General features: G+C 35.3%; 1 protein-coding gene across 1 annotated transcript; it reads left to right on the forward strand.

The window, feature by feature from the left end:
* Positions 1-3,221: 3,221 nt before the first annotated feature.
* LOC145127081 (uncharacterized) lies at positions 3,222-8,909 on the forward strand. Its single transcript, XM_079062327.1, has 2 exons — positions 3,222-3,713; positions 8,367-8,909. Exons 1-2 carry the CDS (start codon positions 3,222-3,224, stop codon positions 8,907-8,909), a joined length of 1,035 nt encoding a protein of 344 aa, XP_078918453.1.
* Positions 8,910-22,732: the final 13,823 nt, after the last annotated feature.

A 22,732-nucleotide genomic window follows, 5' to 3' on the forward strand; every position in this document is an offset into this window, starting at 1 on the left:
TTTAAATATGTGATATGCCATTTTCAAACAGGAAAGATTATCCACATCAAAGAAATTAAAAAAAGCATACACATTCCCTTCCTTCGGCAATCCTCCAAACTTGCGAAATAAAGCTTTCTTAATGGCAGCTGAGATACAGTTCCCCTGAAATTATCACAAAAATATAACAAAGCTTAAAAACTATACCAATGAAAAAAAGGGAAACTCATCCATGAAACATGGATACATTCTTTTCCATTAATACCATATCAATATTGTTCAATTCATACGACTGCAAATAAAAATGGTTTTTCCATAAACGAACAACATGTCCATTGAACTTCAATCCATCGATATCAGTATTCAAGTCAGTAATCAACTGATATTGTGAACCCATATCAAACACTACAATAGTTCTAATAGCTATATATACACAACAATTATGTCTACAATTGAAAACCCCATGCATCATTTATGTAGACAATAAGCATCATCTCTTAAGTAGTTGAACAACCCAATCGGTTATGGTACATTTTGAAGGCACAATAAATTTAAGGACGTATCAACAACCCAAAACAACCAACACAAGAGCCTGTAACCACAAACCATCAAAGAGTCTCTCCTAATTGGTTGACATGTTGGAAAATGATCCCTTAGCGAAGGCTTTTTTATGCAAATAGTGTCACATTAGTCATGCCACATGATCTTCAAATGCACTGCTTTTGTGAACTCACCAAAAGTCCTCTTAAGTAATACAGGTTATATATATATATATATATATATATATATATATATATATATATATATATATATATATTTGATAAGAAAATTACTTAAAAGAAAGTGAGAAGATAACAAACAGTTCACCATGAATAGTTTGTTATTTTCTAGGACACGGCCTATAATAGGAGGGATTAGCAATTTAAGACTAAGAATTAGGGTTTTGGTATAGACTATTCCCTTGTTCATATTCTTATATGATTGTGTCTTTCCATTAACGTTTATCATTTGCTCTCATTTCCCCTCTTTTTTTATAATGAGCTCATATATTTATTTAGAGTTCATATGTTTGTATCGGCCTTCTATTATATTGTATACATACAAATTTATTTTTATACATCTACTAGTTTTAGCATTGAGTTATCTTATCTATGTTTTATCGATATATAGGATCTTATTATTCTATGTTAAAGTTATACATGAAAGCAATTAATTCACCACTAAGGTGAATGCAAGAACACCTACATGTACTTTCCCATGCCTTATTGTTATGTAATTATGAGGTTTATTGATATTGATGTTGATGATGATGGTTTGATTACTTATGTATTTGTATGAGCCCTTATATACAAATGTTGGTTTCTATATAAAGGAAAGAACTTTATGTTGAAAAAGTGACATAGCTTTGAAGATGCTTGATTTTTGAGTAGTTTTTATGTATGTGTAATTTTGAATATTACAAAAGCCCTATATCAATGGTTAATGCAACATGGGTATGGTGGAAAGAACTTACAAGATTTTAAAAAGATGTAACTTTGATGGAAATTTAAGCATGGGAAGTTTATATATTGGGTTTTGATGTAGGATCTTGTCGAGATGGTGATATTGGAGCGCGATGGTAGGTTTTCGCAAAGATTGTTTTCATAATTACCTAAAATATGATGCTTTCGGTAAAGAGTTTATTCTTGATATTTAGACGTTTAATAGTTTGATCGATGGTTATTATACCACATCGAAATCGTGAATAATATCTAAACAGATCAGATGGCGTACGATTTTAACATGGTATGGAAGGGACCTTGAAGGATTGGGGAGGAATGGTGGTGTGATTTTAATATAAATAACAATATAATAATAAATAACAAAAGGACGATATATAAAAGGATACAATAAAGGTAAAATTTTCATTTTAAAAAGGATTAACACATTATTCTTAAAAAAAATTAACGTCTTCTTTTTAACGGTGTAAGTTTTGGAAGAACCACATCTCCAAGAACATAAAACCAAGAGCTCAATTTTGAAATAGAAGATAAACTTGGACTAAATCTATCAGATTTATTGTATATCCATATGAACTAAATTTGTAGTTTATTCAAAATAATATAAACTTAATGTAAAAGGAAATTTATATGTACATTCTAATCGGAAACCATTATTTGTTTTGATATTAAACTAAATATCTTTTTTAGGAAATGACAAATAAATTAAACAGAAGCCTACTCACAATATTTTAGCGAGCACCCCGGATTCGAGCTCCTTTACAGGGTAAACCCTGTTGGCGAATATTTGAGTCCAATTTGACATTCCAGGCGTGTTTGACCCAGACCAAAATTCCTTGGTGTATAGTCCAAGGAATTTGGAGTGTTGTCCAAGTTCTAAAGTCCTTGAGTTAGAAGGAATGTATAGAAGGAAAGTTTAGTTGTCTTTATATTAGGAAGCCTAGTTTTAATCTAATAAGTTTGTTTAGTATAAAATTTGTTGTTTAGGATCCTGTAATTATTCCAATTGAAGTTTTCGAGATATGTTTCTTCAATAAATTCATAAGCGAGTTTTGGTAATTCAGTTTTTCGTCTTTACAATTTTGTTAAGATTCATTGTTCTAACAACTTTAATTGGTATCGGAGCAACCTGTTCAGGAAATCTCTACCTGCTGGGAAATCCTGTGTGGAGAACCTGTGCAGTAAGTCAATTTTTGACAACAAGTGAAACCCTCATGTTCGAACCAAAGCCGACAGAAGGTGGATATGCGACATCAGGGAAAGAGTTCTATCAGAAACTAAAATCCAAAATCCTGCAAATCAAAACAATTTTGTGTGAGACTCGGTGCAGAAATCCAGATCGAATAGTGAATAATCTGCTTTCTATTCTTCCTGTTAAGCCTTACAGTAACTAATCGGTAAAGAATATGTTTGTGATCAGAGAACTCGTGTGGATATCCTATTCAGATATACCAAATTAGTGAACCAAATCTTGTCAAATCAGAATAGTGGACCATTAGACTTCATGTTTCGTGTGGTGGATTACAAAACCTTGGACCAACCTACAACACTTACAAGAACTAATCAAAATTCTCGATTAACAACTTCCAGAACTAAATAGAATTTGACAGCTAAGGAGGGATCAGAAGTGAATATGTGATGATAGGAGGAGAATCATCACATCCACTAGTGAACGAATCAACTTCACTAACTTTTCAGTGTCCAAAACTTACCCCTACAAATTACACCATATGGAAGATGCGCATGGAGGTATTACTCGGGATTCATGGTGTTTGGGATGTGATCGATCCTGGGCTAGATGACATGACAAAGAACAACATCGTGAACGGATTGTTGTTTCCATCAATTCTGAAAGATTTAATTCTTGAAATTGGTATTCTAAATACTAGAAAAGATATGTGGGATGCAATAAAAACACAAAATTTGGAAGTTGATCAAGTAAAGGAAGTAAGGATCCATACGTTGACTACCAAGTTCGAGAGCATCAAGATGAGTGATACCAGTATGATAGACGATTTTGCTGCAAAATTATCCATAATTGCTTCAAAATCTGATTCACTAAAAGAGGTTATAAACAAACAGAAGCATGCGAAGAAGTTTCTCACGAGCCTCCCAAGGAGATTAATTCATATTATAGCGGCTCTTAAACAAGTCTTGGATCTTAAGACGATAGGCTTTCAAGACATGGTTGGTCTCTTAAAATCCTATGAAGAAAGAATCAAGGGAGAAGATAAAGTATTCGAAAGACAAGCAACGCTACTTTATTCTAAACAAAATCGACCAACAAAAATAATGAACCATCAAGAGGTAGAGGTCGGGGTTTAAATTATGGATACTTCGCTTCAAGATACCCGAATCGAACCAATAATCAAGAGGCAAACCTTAATGAGACACACAAAGGAGATATAAATGATGAATAAGGGGTGTTGTTTATGATGAATACAATTCAAGAAACGGTGCTCTTGAACGAAGACAAATATACCCCTCTAAAAATTGAAGCAAATGTTGATGAAGACGAAATTTGGTACCTAGACAAAGGTGTGAGCAACCATATGACTAGCAACTTGTAACATCCGACAAGCCCAGGCTGAATTTTCCATTTGTAAAGTAGTATGACATCCATTTTCATAAAATTACATTCAGAATAAACCATTTGTTCATTAACCATTTTTTAGAAATCAGAGTTATAATGAAGACAATGCAGAATCTCGAGTCATAAAAACCGTTGATGTGTGTGTACATTTCCGCGTTCGCAATTTGATAAGTACCTGCAAAATAGTTAATCCACAACTGTAAGCAGAGAGCTTAGTGAGTTCCCCAAACTACCCCATACATCACAACATAGTAATCAGTTAAGGGTCATCAGCAACCCTGGGATTATTAGCAGCCCTGAATATCACATACAACACAACAATATAAACAACTATGGGTTATCGACAACCCTGGGCATTATCAGTGGTCCTAATGGGCTAACAGCACACCCTGTGAATTAACAACAAACCTTATCAGTTATCAGCAACCCTATGGACTATCAACAGTCCAGGAGTTATCAGCAACTCAGTTCGTATATGACAACAATCAACAAATAAGACCCAGCTGGTCAGCATGTATATACTACCACACAAGCAATTATAGTGAGAAGACTCACCTCGTAAGTATCCGCTAACACCACAACTCTCACACAGCAAGGACTGATCCCACTTGGAACCTAACAACAATAAAGACTACCCTCTCATTCTACACTCTGAAACCCTTAGTATGACCAAAACTCAACCCATGTCAACAAGTCAACGATCAAAGTCAAAGTCAACAGCTATCAATGCCAACCAATGCTCCTCACGTCGCAAACATCCATTGGTCACGTAGTGAGAGTACACTCGACCCAATTCCAACTCGACTTGCTCAAACTCAGCCAAATTAGGCATGGGCAATCCTTTGGGCTGACCTCACGATGTGAACATCCTTCTGTGACGTTGTAAGCCCGAAAAGACTCATAAAAAATGGGCTATTTCGTGGTCACGTTGTCACATACCTTGTGTCACGTCGTAACTAGATTCTGAAGCATAAATCTGAAATTTCAATCCTTAATCCATTATGTCTTTTACCCCAACTCTTCCAAAAGCTAAAGGAGACTCTAAAGGTCCATAAAAATGATTACTTTTATGGAAATGCAAGCCTCATGCATGTCCTCTATCCATTCTAGGTCAAAATGAAGAAATTATATGTAACATCCTGTTTCGGATCGTCTGAGATTAGGGTTTGTGGGCTGCAACCCGGGCATAAGGAAGTCTCGGGGTTGCGAAGAGTTGCTGGAAGCGTAGAGCATCTTGACACCTTTCCGAGGATAAAAGATTCATTAGAAACAAAGTTATATCGAGGAAGCAATGGAAGTTTGAAGTTATGGCAGGATAAGTCCTTTAATTGAAAAAGGTGGCAGCGGAGTACGCTGGGCGTACGTGTGTGTACGCTTAGCGTACTCATGTGCGTGATTTTTAAGCGAAGCCACCTAGTACGTTGGGCGTACCAGAGGGTACGCTGGGCGTCCTAGGCACAGAATGGAAACCCTAACTTTGGATGTGTCCTTATATAAAGAATGAGATGGCCTCATTCCTGGCCACCATCCTCAGTCAATAAACCCTCTCAAACCCTAATCCTCGTTCTTGAGCTTGTGTGTGACCATTGTGAGCTTATAAGTGTTCTTGTGGGATTTTTTGCTTTGAAGAAGGAGCATGGAAGAGAATAGAGTTGGAGTGCAGGCTTTAGATATGAGGTTTTCTGTGGTTGGAGCATCATTTTAAGGTATAAAGCTCAAAGCTTTTCTATCCTTTTGTTTTGTGCATGATATGGTCCATTTTAGGGTTTTTGGTCCCAAAGCTTGAGGCTTTATGATTTGTTGCACTCCAGAGCTTAATATCTGTCTTTTTAAGTGTTTCTAGTGGAGAGGATCCATAAAAATGAGGTCTTGAACGTGAGAATCAGCCCATGCATGAGATATGAGCATTTTGAGTTAAGAGGGTAAGAGTTTTGTGTGTTTGTGACCTTATCAGCCATGCAAAGGCTTAAAGTCACTGACTTTATGCAGTAAGATCCATTATGGGGTCCAAATCTGGGATTTGAGTTAATATCTTAACGAGTTAAGACCAAATAAGTAGAAAGAGTGAATCTGGGAAGTACGCTGAGCGTAATTCCAGTACGCCCCGCGTACTGCCCCAGTGTCCCCGATGGCCAATATGGATAAGTGAGTACGCTGAGCATACCAAGAGAGGTACGCCCCGCGTAACGTCACTGTGGACTTTTGGGCTAAGTCTCATTTTGGGCCTTGAGTGTTGGGCCTGGATTTTGGGCTTGTTGCAATATAGTTTTAGACCAGAGGAATAATTATATATGTGCTTTGGACCTTTGAGTTGGGCTTGCCTTTTTATGTGAGAGTTGGGCCTCGGGAGAGCCCATTTATTATTGGGTCTTGGTGGGCCCAATGGGTTTTAGGTCATTGATGGGCTGGTTAGTGGACTACCTTTAGACCTAATGAGTGAGAGTTTGGACTTAGTTCCTAATTAGGATAATTGTGGGTTTGTCACAAAGTTAGTGGCTGGTGCGTAGCAGCAGCGTTTATAGGGGTTGTTCATCATCCGAGGTGAGCCTTCTCACTATACTTACCATGAGTGGTATCTATGAGTGACCGGAGGGTCTTATGTGTTTACTTGAGTTATGAATCTTGTCTGTGTGATATATGTATGCTACATTATATGTTACTGACACCGGACCGGAGGGTCCAACGAGCCGTGAGACCGGAGGGTCCATACTGAGACCGGAACGGAGGGTCCAACGAGCTATAGCCATGAGAGGCTTATTATCTGTGTATGTGGTATTTTGGGAACTCACTAAGCTTTGTGCTTACCGTGTTATGTGATATGTGTTTCAGGTTTTTCTCAAGATCGCGGGAAGGCGTCGGCTTGATTGTACACACCAGAGAAAGAGTTATGTTTTGAGGATCCTGGAGTCTTAATTAAACAATTATGGAGTTGCGATTTGTGAATTAAATAAATGAGATTTTTGTAAAATGTGTTATGAGAATTATGTGATTAAACGAAAATTTTGTTTGAAAATTTACGGTGTTACATTATACCAAAAACTCACATGCATGGATCCAATAATCAACCAACTTCTAGATCTGACCATTATCATACTCAAGGGACCCTTAGAATGCATAAAGTTGCCAACTTAATATGTTCCTTCCATTCAAAATTACTTAAACATGAAAGATATGGGACAAGAACTTAGATCTAACCACTTTAAGTAATAAAGTTTGAGCCATTGACACTTACAAAGGTCCAACAACAATATGATATGATGAATATGTTGTTTCCTTACAAGCCCCGCCAATAGAACACCTTCTTCTTCTTCTATTCTTCTTCTTCAAGCCAACAAATGCTCTAAAAGGCCAAGAATCACCAAAGGAATTAGGGTTAGGGTTTTTCTAAGGTAAAAGGGTCTTGGAGGTTGGTAATGAACCCTAAAAATGACTTAGAGGGGCTTAAATATGAATGAAACTGTAAAAGATCATGGGTTTTGGCTACAACAGGTTTCACATCGTGAAACCTTGTGTCTCACGTCGTGAGGATGGTATGAAACGCGTTTCTCATATTTTCCTTGTCACATCGTGACCACCTAATGGTCATGTGATGACAGTCGATTTTCTCTGAAAATCAACCTTTTGACTCCTTGAAATCCTAAATCGATCTATCCTGGAAAATAGGTATTACAAAACTACTCTTATTTTTATGAATTAAATAATAACATAATGGGAAAGGTGAGATATGGAGATGGATCGTGTGTTAGCATTAAAAGAAAATGATCAATTTTGTTCAAAGGTAAAAGAGGTGAGCAAAAACTAATGAAATATATTTTTTATATCTTGTCACTTCGTAGGAATGTTATTAGCCTCGGGCAATCTACAATAATCAGTTGTGACATTTGGATGAGAAGTGATTTCTTAACCATGCGGGATAGAGATGGAAGATTGCTTAATAAATTCCCGAGAAGTGCAAAACTACTTTACAAAATAAAGTTAAAAGTTGGTAAACCACATTGCTTGCAAGCCAAATTCAATGAATAAGCTTAGGTATGGCATGCACGACTTGGCCACATTAATTTTGACGCGATACACTTGATGCACAAGCTCACTAAAGGGGTAACGACAATCCAACATCAAGACCAACTTTGTGAATCTTGCATGGTTGGAAAACAAATAAAGCAGTCGTTTCCAAAGAAAGCTAAGTATATAGTTACAAATATTATCGAGTGGTGCATCGAGATATTTGTGGACTGGTTTCCCCCCACATAAGCGGGTAATATTTATATTTTAGTTCTTATTGATGATGATTCTAGATATATGTGATCATTCTTTTGAAGCACAAAAGCGATGCATCCGAAATTATTAAGAATTTCAAGACTTCAATTGAAAAACGAACCGGTAAAGAGATCAAGACGTTCCATGCGGACAGATGTGGAGAATTCACATCACATGAGTTGAGCCGTTTTTGTGATGAAGAAGGGATATCATGTATGTTAACGGCTCCTTACGCACCTCAACAAAACGGGATTGTTGAACGGAGAAATCGAACCCTATTCAAGATGACACTGTGCCTAATGAGAGCAAAAGATGTTCCTAACCAATTTTGGGGTGAAACGATCCGTCATGAAACTTACATTATAAATCAAACACCAAGTCGAGCATTGATATGTGTTACACCATTCAAGAAATTTTATGGTGAAAAACCAAACCTTGAAGATTTGAAAGTATTTGGGTGTGTTGCATACAAAAGAATTGTCTCAAATCATTTAAAGAAACTCGATGATAGGTCCATTGGTATATTTTGGAAAGGAACCCAATTCGGGAGGATTTCGGTTTTACAATCTGCTAGAAAATAAAATTATTGTAAGTGCATATGCAATTTGTGATGAAAATAAAACATGACATTCAAGTGATACCCGAATAATGATCAAGCAACCCAATTTAATGGTGTTTCGAGCAGAACTTCAACTGAAACCAAACAACCCACCGATCAGGCCCAAACCAACCAAACTGATGGCACTTCTCATGTTGACAGTAGCCCATTGCAACCTGTTGATGATAATAACGATGCGGGTTTTGTATCACTTTGACGGTCCACTCGAACTTCAGTGTTGCCAAGAAGATTAAATAACTACGAGCTAATTGTAGATCATTTAATGTTAACATTCGATGAAGAACCAAATAATTACTCTCGACTCACAAATTCAGGGAATGATTGTTGGCGAATATCTGAGTCCAATGTGGCTTTCCATGCGTATTTGGGCTAGATCATAATTTCTTGGTGTGTAGTCCAAGTAATTTGGAGTGTTGTCCAACTTCTAAACTCCTTGAGTTATAAGGAATGTAGGAAAGTTTAGTTGTCTTTCTATTAGGAATCCTAGTTTTATTCTAATAAGTTTGCTTAGTATAAAATAAGTTGTTTAGGATCCTGTAATTATTCCAATTGAAGTTTTCGAGATATGTTTTTTCAATAAAGTTAGAAGTGAGTTTGGGCAATTCAGTTTTTCGTGTTTGCAATTATGTTAAGATTCATTGTTCTAACTTTAAGTCCATCCTTCATACGGATTTCCAAGGAAAAATTCATTATATGTGGCACCATAAGAGGTAGTTTAAGGGAATCGAACTTTCAACCTCACGCCTCAAATTAGTATAAAACTCGATGCATCAACCCGGCTAGGTTGTATATCATTTGCATTAAATATCCTTTTATCTTTTGTTTTTATCCGTCTTCTTATTTATATAAAGTAATGATATGTGTAATCTTTTAATTTTTTTCTTATTTTTTTTTATTTTGATATATGTTTTGAACTAATAAATAAAAATAAAAAAACAAAATGATATTTGATTTCTGTATTCCCACTCTATTCCTATTTTATATGGTGTCAAAAACTGAAATGAATTATGAATTATGAAATTGTAAAGTTGACACTTGTTCATAATTATAAGGGTGAAAATTGTTATTTACTCAAAATAATTATGCATAAGGAAGAACGGTCCCTCATTGGCAGCATGTAGAACTTAAACAGGGACCCACGAAGGCAGTGATGCTATCGGATCTACGCGTTTGGACAGAGTCAAAGTGGTTTCACACATGTCGACGATCTCCCTTTTCCTCTTTTTTCCCCTTCACGACATATAGATTATATGTCCCAACTCATATCCCATTTCAGGATTCATGATATCAAAAGGATTGATTCTCTTTTTAATTCTTTAATTATTTAACCATTTAACTTCTAATTTTATTACAACTCCTTATATTATCGTTTTTTGTAAACAGGTGAATGAATTTTTTTAAAAATGAGGTAGCAAAAAACTAGAGAAATAGAACAATTACAAAGGGGCCAGTGGTATTAACTAGATTTTTAATTCAATCAATAGAGTTAATAGCAAGTTTTTTGTTTTTACTAGTGACCCAACAGATCAACTATAAAATCAAACATCATCTCTTTTTCTAAAGTCTTGTTTCCAAAATGTAATTCCTATATCGTCATATTACCCACCATATAGAGAAAACAATCGACTCCAAATCAATGGTTTTGTCTTTATCACTTGTAAAGTGTCTACCCAAGTCACCACACGTTGCACATTGTCCAACTCAACCAACCCAAATAATTAGGCTGGTGGGAATTGTACCGAGTTCATCACATAACGAGCCTACTCACTTTAGCCTTACAAACTTTGAATAATTGTTCAATGGGTAATCTAAGTCAACAAGTTTAAAACTTACTGTAGGATTAAAGGAAACTTCGAATAACTAAATACCTGATTTGCTCATTTTTTGCCACTAAAGATTTTTTCAAGCACTCATGATTCTAATAGGCTTAAACCCAAGTTTAGATTCTTTCTTGATTTTGCATTTTTACCAACTATAGATTTGACAACTGTTTTGATGCTCATTTGACATTCAATTGTCTATGTGACGTACATGTTGGCATGTACTTGTGAGGCCAAGTAAAAATTGTGATTTTGTTTTAAATTTTAAATTTTATTGTTTTTATAGTTAATATTTATTTTTAATACAATTGTTGATATTTATTGATTTCAACCACCCATGAATGATGAAGGATGCAGACTATTTCTCCTCTGCAACAGACAACCAAGGTTTTGAAGATGGAATTGAAACAAAAACCTCAACCATTACCGGTCCGATAGCGACCATCTGTTATCTATCAGAAATCAAAATCATTGTACTACCCCAAATAAATAAATAAAAGATATGCACGAAATGATGTTTAGGATATCATAAATCTTATATCAAATCTAAGCTAAAATAGATTGACACGACATGATAATTAAACACGTATGATTAAGATTAAGAATTTTAACTCAAAAATGACATGTTTATTTGTATACAAGTTTTTTGAATTTTTTAAAATAACTAGAATAATCTCAAACCAACCATAGGTAAAAGAAAATCTTTGGGTTGAGTCGTTTTTTCTTGTGGAAACGACTTTGAGGTCGTTTGATAGTTGTTGATATTAACTGAGTTAGAAACTGACTTTGTTAGAAGTTCTGATTAGGTTAACTTCTGACTGAAACTTGTTGTTTGATTTTGCATCTGACTGACTATGCAAAATGACTATATTACCCTCAAACAACGTTTTTTATAATAATTCTATTATGATTTACCATTTAATTTATAACATTACATTTTTTACCCAACACATAAATATATTAAAAAATAGAATAAACATCTAAACACCATGTGAATTCATATGAATTCAGGGACGATTTGGATAATTGCTAACCATTCAAGCAGTCAATAAAAAATTTGTGAAAAAAAAATACAGATATATTCCAGGAACATTTGCATATATGTTTCAAAGCTTCAACAATTACAAGAGTATAAAAAACAAAACATGAAAACAAAAAAAATATATCAATAACAAAATGAAACAGTAAAACTAAGGAAAAATCAGCCAACTTTTGAGAAGCACCAAATGCGGCAACAAAACTATGAATGAACACCAAAAGCAGCAACCAACCTTGGGGGCACCTTTTAAAGCAGCCAACTTAGAGAGAGAACAAATATCACATCCAAAATGAATATACATCATGTTCTTATTTTGATCAAATACTCATAAAAAATCAATGGGTAAAAAAAATCTTTTTCTTATCTTGATCAAATACTGATCAGTTTTTTTTCCTAATTTCTCAATAGTCACAAACGGTCAATAACCTTCATATCTTGAAAATTCCATAAAATACTTATCTAATCAAAACTAGCATCAGTAATGGATGAAACCAGTTGCAAATTGGGGAAGAAGATGAAATCATTGATATTCAATGATGAAGAACTCAGCTCAAATACACACATTTTAACACAAATACACACAAATTGAATCTTATCTGTTTTCATGTGAAGCTAATTTCGAATAACACAAATACAACATCATGAAATCGGTTTCTGAAGTGATTTCATTAAAAAAAAGAAAACAAAAAAGAGAAAAAACAAGTACCTGTTGTTGGGGAGGTCCGTTGGAGATAGCAGAGATGGAGAAGGGTCGAACTCGGAGTGATAGCAGGGAAAAATTGAAAGGGTGAATATTTGTCTCAGTCCAAAGCTTGGACCGAGTCCTTGATGGTAAAGACCATATCAAACATTGTGATTAACTTTTTTTGGACCGGGTCCCTTGTTGGACCCGGTTAGAAGCTATATCAAACGACCCCTTAGTCGTATATGTTAATACTTCATTTTTATTTTTTCTCTTATTTCCCAAACTATACAGTCTCCTCGACCACTATCTCCTTCTCATGATCTCACCTTCCGTCTCTCAACTCATACTCTTTCCATTTTGTTCACTAAACTTACTATAAATTTAGTTATTCCGCTTCTCAACTATTACTTTTTCTTTCCACATATCCAACTCATACTTTTTCAACATGTATAGTGTTTCAACTTCACATGTTAGGACACAATTCAAGGTATACCCCCAACATAAACGGGTTGACACGACACGACGCGTTAATTAAATGTGTCGGATTATGGTCAAGCTCTCTAAATCCATATACTGTTTGATATGATATGAACCCGACACGACACAACACATTTGTCAGGTTTACCTAAAATCAAATTTTGATCAAAGAGATCTTCCAAAAATAATCATGAGAAAGAAACCAAAATAAACGAATCGTATCCTCTGTTTTGTAACATGGGCTTGAGTATATTGTATTAAATATGATCCAATGAAGGCATAGTGGGCTACAAAATCTAAGGTCTTTGTCTTGCTTTTGAATTCAGATTTAGTTGCCCGCATCTATTTGATTTACTCTTAACTGTTATTAAAGAATGTACTTTCTCTTTGAGCCATAGAATTTTTTACCAGTTATTGAAAAAATATTTACCAATAGTTTAAAAAAAACATTATTTACGAAACTGGTATTTCTTTTCATTTTTTTTCAGTATTCTGAATGCTTTTTTATTTTAAATATCGGTTTTTCTTTAATTTTTTTATTTGAGTTTTTCTTTATTGTTTTTCTAATAACAATGTTTTTTTTTTCTTTTTTTTTTACTGTTTTTTTTAAATAACAGCTTTTTTTTACTGTTTTACTGGTATTTCTTTTCATTTTTTTTCATAAGGGCGAGGGGGTTGTGCCTCCCCCCCCCTGTTTTTTTTTAGAAAGTCCATTACTATTAAAAACTTTACATATTAGACTCAAAACAAAAAAAAAATTTGACTATGAACCCCCCCCCCCCCCTTCTTCAACTTTTATATATATATTTTACTTTCGGCCCCCCAACTCATATGTTCAAGCTCCGTCACTGATTACACATATAGTTATAAAAAACTCCAACATTATTTGTTACGAAAAAAAACATCACAATTAGCTTGAACTTGAACTAGTAGCAAAAAAAACATACCATTCATAGTCTTGTTGAACGAGGACGGGTTCCAAATTTGGAAGTAGTTCATTAAACGGTGATTGTGGCAAATACGTTTCATGAGGAAGCGGGGATAAATCGGATGACCAAGTAGCACAATAATATAAAATCTCGTAGCATTTATCAACATATTGTCAACTATTTAAAAACAGTTTGACACATGCACTCAATACATGAGAACACGGATATTTAAATGTCTCCCACTTAGTACATGTGCAAGTTTTTGTTCCAAGTTAACGACTTGTACATTTCGTTCTCTTTGAGTTATCAACTCAAATATACTTTTTTCGCGGTTAAAAGATCTTAAAGAATGTGCAATTGTTTTTGCCATCAAAACTACTTGTTTTGCAACAACGTGTGGAGTATGTGCATCTCCATTAGCTTGCGAACTAGATCCTAAAGGACGTCTCACCTCAAAATAATGCACCATTCTATAGAATGTACGTTGCACACAAGCTGTGATTGGTAAAAGACGAGCGCCTTTAAGTACGTTGTTGAAAATCTCTAAAAATTTGTGGTGGGCAACCAATATCTCATTCCACCATCATGTGCAAGTGTTCATCTATTAATTGGATGAATCTCCAACCATTGTTGAGCATGTGGGTTTTTTTGGAAATAGGTGTCCAATGTCATAACTAATTGGTATAACTTTGAGAATAATAACAATGTCCTTTTTGGGATGCATTTAAGAGCTAAAATAACTAGAACTAACTGCAGTGAATAAGATAAATAGTTTATTAATTTATTACAAGTTAATAAATTAATTAGAAACTAGTTAAAATTAATTAGAATTAATTTGGAATTAATTAGATTTAATATAAAGGTATAGAGGTTGAATGGTAATTGTTCAATAGTTGAGAAACAATAATATTCTGGATGGTCCTATAGGTGGACGGTTTTATGGAGGTTCCAGAAACTTTCCAGAAGCTATCTAGGTAACAAATAAGTGATGGGTGTCGATCCTCAGGGACACGCTTTTAGTCTATAAATACACCAAAATAGTCATGTTTTTTTTATTCTTATGCATAAAAAGTAAATATGGGGAAGGATTTTGAACACGAGTAAACTAAAATAAAACACAGTAAAAGAAATACTATAAAAAACAATAAAAACAATCAGGTTTCGAGTTTTATTCTCCTAATGATGTAAGCTAATAATGAATTGATGTCAAATTGAATTTTTAATCTAAGTTGATACTTGGAAGTATTAACAAGCTCTAACACTTCTTATTCACCAAGTTGTTTAACCATAACAACTTTTTGAATTAAACCTAACCTTACTAACCTACTCTAAATAAGCTATTAGAAATAGATTAAAAGACCACATTAAATTTTATGTGAATGTTCCCAACAACATTCAATACTCCTCACAAGCTCGGGAGCATAAGAATGCGTGATTTTTGTTTACATTAAAATCATTCAGTGGAAATCAAATTAATGTTTGTTATTTGTTTTAATTCACAAAACAATTACGAATTTTGCAAATCAAATAAATTAAATGACCTAACCCTAATGCAGGTGGCCATCTTGAATCAAAATAACTTAAATGATCTAACCAACAAATTCAACCAACAAATTCAACATCAAATCATATGATCAACTATATACAAAGGAAGTTCAAACTACAAAACTGGATGTGTCAACTAAAATACGATAAATAAGTACTACAGATCACTAAGTAGTTGACGATTGAATTAACATCAAAATATTGATTTAGACGTGTTACCATGGATTGTTACGTGTAATGATTTATATAATTCCTAGTTTGGTCGTGATTGTCAACAAGCTCTGACAACCCGTTTCGCCAAACACTCGATTGAAACAAGCTCTTTAACCAAGCTGCAAACTTATCTAACTAAAACGAGTGCTTCAATTAGAACTGACTCATTAGAAAATTATCAAACGAACTACTTGTAATTAGGTGAGAGTCGTATTAAAGCACAAATAAAACACCAAACACGTAAGCTCGAAGAATTTACATTTTATCAATTGATTTCATAATATAAGTGTATTATTTGCTACTTAGACCAATTAAAAGAACAATTACGGATTCAACTAATTGATTAGCAATTCGTTATTAAAACTCTAACAGGATTGCTCAAGCCCAAATAAAATTGTAACAACGAAATTAATAAAAATCAGAAATCATATGAATAAGAATGTAACGAATCTAAGTAACAGTCACACACAATGATCTAAAATGAGTTTAAATAATTAAACTAATTCAAACATCAAACCCGGTGGTTTAACCGTTTAAGACAGCTAAACCGCGAAAACTACAATGTAATAGACAAAATATAAACTTACAAAACGAAATTGAGATTTTTTGATGTTAGGAACCCTAAAATAAAACCGGCAGTCGTTCTCCTCTCCTGACGTCGTGTGTGAGAATTGCAGCCCCATCCCCCCCCACCAAAAAAAAAAAAAAAATTGTTTGTACGTGCTTTTTTTTTTTAACTGACCCCATGACCCCCTTCTTTAATTCCCTATTTTTAATTTTTATTTTTTTTTCTTGGCTCTTGGTTACCACGTTTCTAGCCTTGTCAACATGTTTTGAATTTAAGAATAGGCCAAACTATGTCATCTTGGGCTGATTTTAATAGCCACCATGGGCTGCTGGAATAAATAGAATTTGGGTTGCCGATAATCATTTATAAATGGGCTGTTATTTGTTAATTTTGGATAGATTAGTTGCTGTTGTTTAGTGTTTACAAGGTCCATAATGTGCATTAAACGTTGTCCAAATCCAATATCCACCGATCAGATTAAAGATCTATGTGTTAACAAGACAATGATTTCAGCTCGATCGAACCACGTTTACCCCTCGATCCAATCACATTATGAAGACCGCATATTGCTGCCAAATTTCCAAAAAGTGTATTCAAATCGTTTCATTTTATTGCTTTACTGTGGATGTTGCCACGGGACTTTAAATGTGGTTGAAAGGCTTTCCATGTGACTTCTATAGATGCTCAAAAATATCATTAACCGCTTGAATAAATATGCAAAAATTAAACTTAAATGAGTAAAATTGACCCAAAAAAACGATGTAATAAAACATATGAAATGTACAATAAATAAACACAGTATGTCGTGCAAATGATTAAGAAAATATGCTAAAATGATGCGTAAAAATAAACCTAACAATTAGGAAAAGAATTGAATAAGGATTGAATCTGATTGTTTAATTGATTCAAATCATGGTTGTCTGGAAAATACCACAGTTATATAAAGACCCCTCTAGGCCTTATAGAAAGCGTCCATACTCCCCATAAGGCTGTGAAAATCCATTTTCCAACCTCTCCTCTCTGTCTCTGTCTGTCTCTCTCTCTCTCTCTCTCTCTCTCTCTCTCGCTTAAAGTTCTAAGGTTTTTAGTCTTTTGGGTGTGAGCCACTAGAGGCATTCTACTTTGAGTGCTTGACTTTTCAAGAGCAATAAGAAGATTGAATTCATCAAGTCTTCAAGTGACAAATTCGATTTTGTAAAAAGGTTAGTAAACCAATCATTTTCTTTAGTTTACAATGCTAGTTTGAAAGTATGTTGTCATAATAGTAAAAACTAGATCATAGGCTGCATGTACACTTAGGGTTTGTATCAAATGCTTTCATTGCCTATGTTATGTATATGGATGCCTAGTAACCTCACCAGTGGTATCAGAGCCATTAGGTTTTGACTATAGACACTACTGTTAAAAACTGAAGAAACCTGCTAGTTGCAGGGCACGACGCGCCCAGACCTGGACGCGGCACGCTTTCTAACGAATGGTAGGTTTCAGGATTTTTTGCTATAATTTAGAAATATGGTTTATCTTTAGTTTTAAATAATTTTTTTTACTGTTTAAATTGGATAATTAATCTGAAAAGATAAATATGCCTAAAAGACTAGGAAGTATAGATAATGGTTTGAAATTAATTAATTAAAGATAATTTGTTTAAATCATATAATTTTAAATTGTTTAAAACTTATTTTACTTATAGTTATAAAAGAATATGTACAAACTAAAATAATTTATATATATGTAATACAATTACTATAAGTAAAAGAATTTTACAACATGTGTCCTCACATGTTTAACTAATGATCATTAGTCGAAGCAAGACTAGGCATCATTTATGAAGACATACTTTTAGAGGTATAAGGAAACGGCCTATAAAATGACTATTAAATGAGTTTCCTTTTCGCTTACTGCTTCTTTGTGTGGTGGATTGTCGTTAGTTGAAAGGGTTCGATAAGACGATGTTTCTTTAAAAGTATAAAAATAAAAGTACTAAAAACAAAATTCATGTTCTTAGTTATTTTAGGTTAATGTGAATAGTTGCTAATCAATGAATAATGCACATTTGGTCCTAATAGTCTATTTATGGAGCGTGTGTGGTTTACCAACACATAAATTTGAGATATAAGAACAAAGTGAGATGATGATTGTAGTTGTGGTCTTGTTGGCGAAGTATGTGTGGATAACTGTCATGCCAATTTGAGGCCCATGACATAATCAAGGGTCACACATTACTGCATGGGCGGTTCACCATCTTATTTGTGAGACCTCGGCATCCCATGCACAAATAGAGGATGTACAAATTCGAGATTAACATGCCATTGAATAGTTTTAATGAATCTCAAAAGAACTAGAAATTTCATAGTGATTGAAATTGGTAAAGTGCATTACCTACCTAAAATAAATTTGTGATATGATTACGATATCTCTCTTCATAAATCGAATTAAAATATGGATCCTAGCTTTAAAATCAATTGGTAAAGTGCATTACCTACCTAAAATAAATTGGGTAATTATTTAAGGATTAAAATCAACTAACTAAACCTTGTTTCTCCTTTTAGATGACGGGTATCAATGGTTTTCCTCTCCCACCAACATCAAATTTTCCTTCATTTTTGTTCATCGTAGAGAGAAGCTCACTGGCGGAGCTAATTATCTCGATTGGATGAGAAACTTAAGGATCACATTGAGATATGACAATTGTGAATACATGCTCGATGAACCAATCCAATAAATCGATGATAACTCAACTGATGAAGAGAAAGATGCTCACGCCAAATAAATGAACTAATCGAATAAGGTTTCTTGCATCATGATAGTCGTCATGTCATCGGGCCTCCAAAAGGAGTTCGAGAACACTTAGGCGTATGAGATGAACTTGCAACTAGACGAAATGTTTCAGGAAAAAGGAAATGTAAGAGCGATTTGAGATTTTCAAAGCCCTAACGTCATGCAAACTCAAGGAATCTGGCTCGGTGTATGCTAATGTTCATCAAATGAAGAGCTGCATAGACCAACTGGAAAACCTCAATGTTGTCTTCGATAAGAACCAAGCTATAGACCTAGTCCTTGTTTCTCTCCCAAGTTCATATGATAATTTCATCATGAATTATCAATTGAATAGTATGGACAATACATTGATGGAGTTCCATAGCCTCCACCATAAAGTTGAAGCTGGTGTGAAGAAACCTCATAGCACACCTTAAACTCACGTACTCTCCATTCAGAATGATGGTGGACACAAGAGAAAGCGTTCTAACCCAAAGTGGAAAGGGAAGGCTGTGGCTTCACATTCCCAAAAGGGAAATGGGTTTGTTCCACCTATGAGTGATCCTAAAGGAGCATTGTATTTCTATTGTGGAGTTAAGAGGAATATGAAGCGAAGTTGCCCAAAGTACTTGAAAGATCTCAAAGGTGATAAGGTTCAAGTGACCAGGTCCAGTTCAGGTACTTATATGATCGAACTTTACAATACTACCACCTCTAATTCATGGGTTCTTGATATGGGGTGTGGTACTCACATTAGCACTATATTACATGGACTAAAGGAAAGAATGTGTAACGATCGAAGTTCAGGTATTTACGCTTTTCCCCTGGAATTAAATTTTGTTGCATAAAGGGTCCCTACGTACGCGGAGCGTACATATGTGTATGCTTAGTGTACTAGGGAGGGCTGATCGCGGGTGTGTACCATGTACATGGGGCGTCCGGAGGGGTACGTGGGGCGTACGTGGCTGAAGACCAAAACCCTAATTTTACGGCAAGGATCCTATTTAAACGTTCTTAAGCCATTTGGACCTTACCCTAACCAGGCTCTATTACTTTCAAAATTCCCTGAAACCCTAAATCCTCTGTGAGTAATTCTTGAGCTTGAAAGTGTCTCAAATACCTTTTTTTTGGTGAGCTAGCAAGGAGAAGGAAGTGGAAGCAAGCCTCGAACGTGGGAAAAACTTTTGGATCTTGCATTTGGAGCATCTTGGGAAGCTTGTGGAGTGTGAGATTTTGGATTGGTAGTCAAGCAGCTATTGTTTTCAGCAGACTGAGGTGAGTCTTCTCATTATACCAATGGGTCGAAGGCACCAATGTCGGCCCATTACTTGATATGTGGACTTAATAGTTGATATGCAATGGTTTTGTTAGTTGACATGTAATGACTTGTGTGAAGACCATAGGAGGAGCCCATGACACTTGGTAAAGAAGCCCATGGCCCTTGGATGTTAGACCATGGGGGTAGCCCATGGCATTGCAGGTGAAGACCATGGAGGGAGTCTATGGAAATTATATATGTATATATGTTACATGGTATTATGAGGTTGTATTTTTGTGTATTTTGGGTATTCATTAAGCGTTTGCTTACAGTTTGTTGGGTGTTTCAGGTATTTTTGGTTCTAAGGGGAAGGGCACGACTTGATGTTGCGACACTCACTCTCCAGTATTTCTGCATTTATTGTTTTGGATACTTTGATCTTTTGGATATGATTTGATGTAATGGAATTTTAGAAGACAAAACTGTTGGATTAGGTGTCTAAGCCCATAACTATAATTGGTATGTACTTGACCCGAGAGTAGCATGGTCCATTTGGGTTGCCTTCACCAAGACAATTTGATGGATTTTTGAGAAGAGCTTATTATGATGTGTTAATATATTATAAGTTATAATATATTAATAATCATATAATTTAATTAGTATTGATCAAGAATTAATTTGGAATTAATTTTGTGATCAAAAGAGACTAATTAGATATATGGGGATTGATTTGGTAAATTAATAATTCTTATAGTGTGTGCCAATTGTTCTGGGCTAAACCAATATGGTGGTCCATGGATAGTCCATGGAGGTTTAACCCATGGAGCCTACGGAAATGAAAGGTCACGGGCATTAGGATTTTTCATGGATGAAACCCTAGACCTTGTCACACTATAAAAAGGACCCATAGTCACCAAAATCGGCACCTATGCTTTCTAAGGAGGAGATACCCGATTTTGTGTGACAAGAAGCTTCTCTCAAAAAGTCATCTTTTGTTCATAGTGTTTGTGAACCATTTGAGGTGCAACACTTGGGGCACTAAGTTCTTAAAGCCAAAAGTCTTTCAAGCAACACCAAACACATCAAGACTTCAAGCCACATAAAAGGTATGTTACTCTAACTAGTATCTTGTATTGTTTATGACAAATTGCATGCTAGTTATAAGTTTAATACCTTGGAGACCATTTGCATGTATATTTAGTGAAAACATAGGTCCAAGGTATTTAGGGTTGTATGTGCACCATAGGATGTTGTAGTATACTAAAAACCGTAAAAAACATGATTGTAATTTCTATAAATTAAATGAAAAATTTTATCTGAATTTTCGGGCTGTTAGAAGTTGGTATCAGAGCCTTGGTTTGAGGGATGCGGGTACACTCTCGGGTGTGTCAGAACTCAAACTGAGGAAATGGTAAACCTTTTTCAAAAGAAACAAAAGTTAAATTTTTCTAAAAACGGTTTTCTTAAGTAAAGAGGAGAGTGCAATGCACGAAATCGGCCGACCTCAAGTAAGTGTTCCCAATGTATTAGCCACGCTAGACATATATGATTGACTTGGTTATTTGCTAAGTGTATGCTTTCAAAGTTGTACATGTATAGGATTGCATAGCCCTACAATGATGAATACTGCCTTATTTCTTGTTCCTTGTTTGGTTGTGGTTTTAGGGTAGAAGCTTTATTTAACAGTCTATGTGATTCTATTTGTGTATAACTTGCATGCATAGGGCAACCTGCGATGATTGATTTAGATTTCTGGTTCGATGAGGATAGAGAAATGCTAGATTAATCTAGGATCTGAGTTTGTGTTGTGTTATGTGGGTTATGTTTATATGTGGTTGGGTGAATTAGAGGCATCAAGTATGGCCTTGGGGAAGGTACAGATAGGTGTGGAAGGTAGTGTTGGGTCCATATACTGATGAAAGCACATGACATGTACTAGAAACAAGGACAGACCTGGAAGCTCTAAGTAGTCCAGTGAGGAGGAATCCCTTCGAACTTCCTTATTAATTGCTCTTTATGTTGTATTTTTTCAGTTGAGGATGGTGATGATTACGTGAGGAGGTTCGAGTTCGGGATCAGGATCAGGATCAAGTTCAGGCTTTGGTGTAGAGCCAATTGATGAGAGGCTGCGCGAGCATATCGCGGCTGAGAATACTCATGGCATCCTTGACGCTACCCTAATGATCTTTGGTACTGTCAAGGAGGTAATCATGGAGATTATGGAGGATCGGCTCAGGTCTTTTCGAGCCGAGATTGCAGCGGGTCAGATTGGGACTCAAACTCCCTTATTTCGGGAGTTCAAGGCGTGTGGTGTGCCTGAGTTCTTTAGGGTTAGGGACCCCATCACTAGTCGCCGCTGGGTTGCCGACATGGAGAATGCCCAGCGCACGGGTTTTTTCCCCGAGGCGGAAAATGTGGGGTTCGCGTCCTGTATGTTGAGGGATCGGGCGTGAGATTGTTGGAAGAGGTTACCCGCGAGGTAGGATCGGTGGGT

Source organism: Lactuca virosa, chromosome 7 (assembly GCF_052849685.1).
Source record: "Lactuca virosa cultivar CGN04683 chromosome 7, Lactuca_virosa_CGN04683_v6, whole genome shotgun sequence".
In the NCBI taxonomy this organism is placed as follows: domain Eukaryota; kingdom Viridiplantae; phylum Streptophyta; class Magnoliopsida; order Asterales; family Asteraceae; genus Lactuca; species Lactuca virosa.

Excerpts from the sequence above, each read along its gene's own strand:
- LOC145127081 (XM_079062327.1), top strand. The coding sequence starts at position 3,222 with ATGGAGGTATTACTCGGGATTCATGGTGTTTGGGATGTGATCGATCCT. Across the intron at positions 3,714-8,366 it reads GAATCAAGGGAGAAGATAAA|ATATATGTGATCATTCTTTT; the intron begins GTATTCGAAAGA and ends TGATGATTCTAG.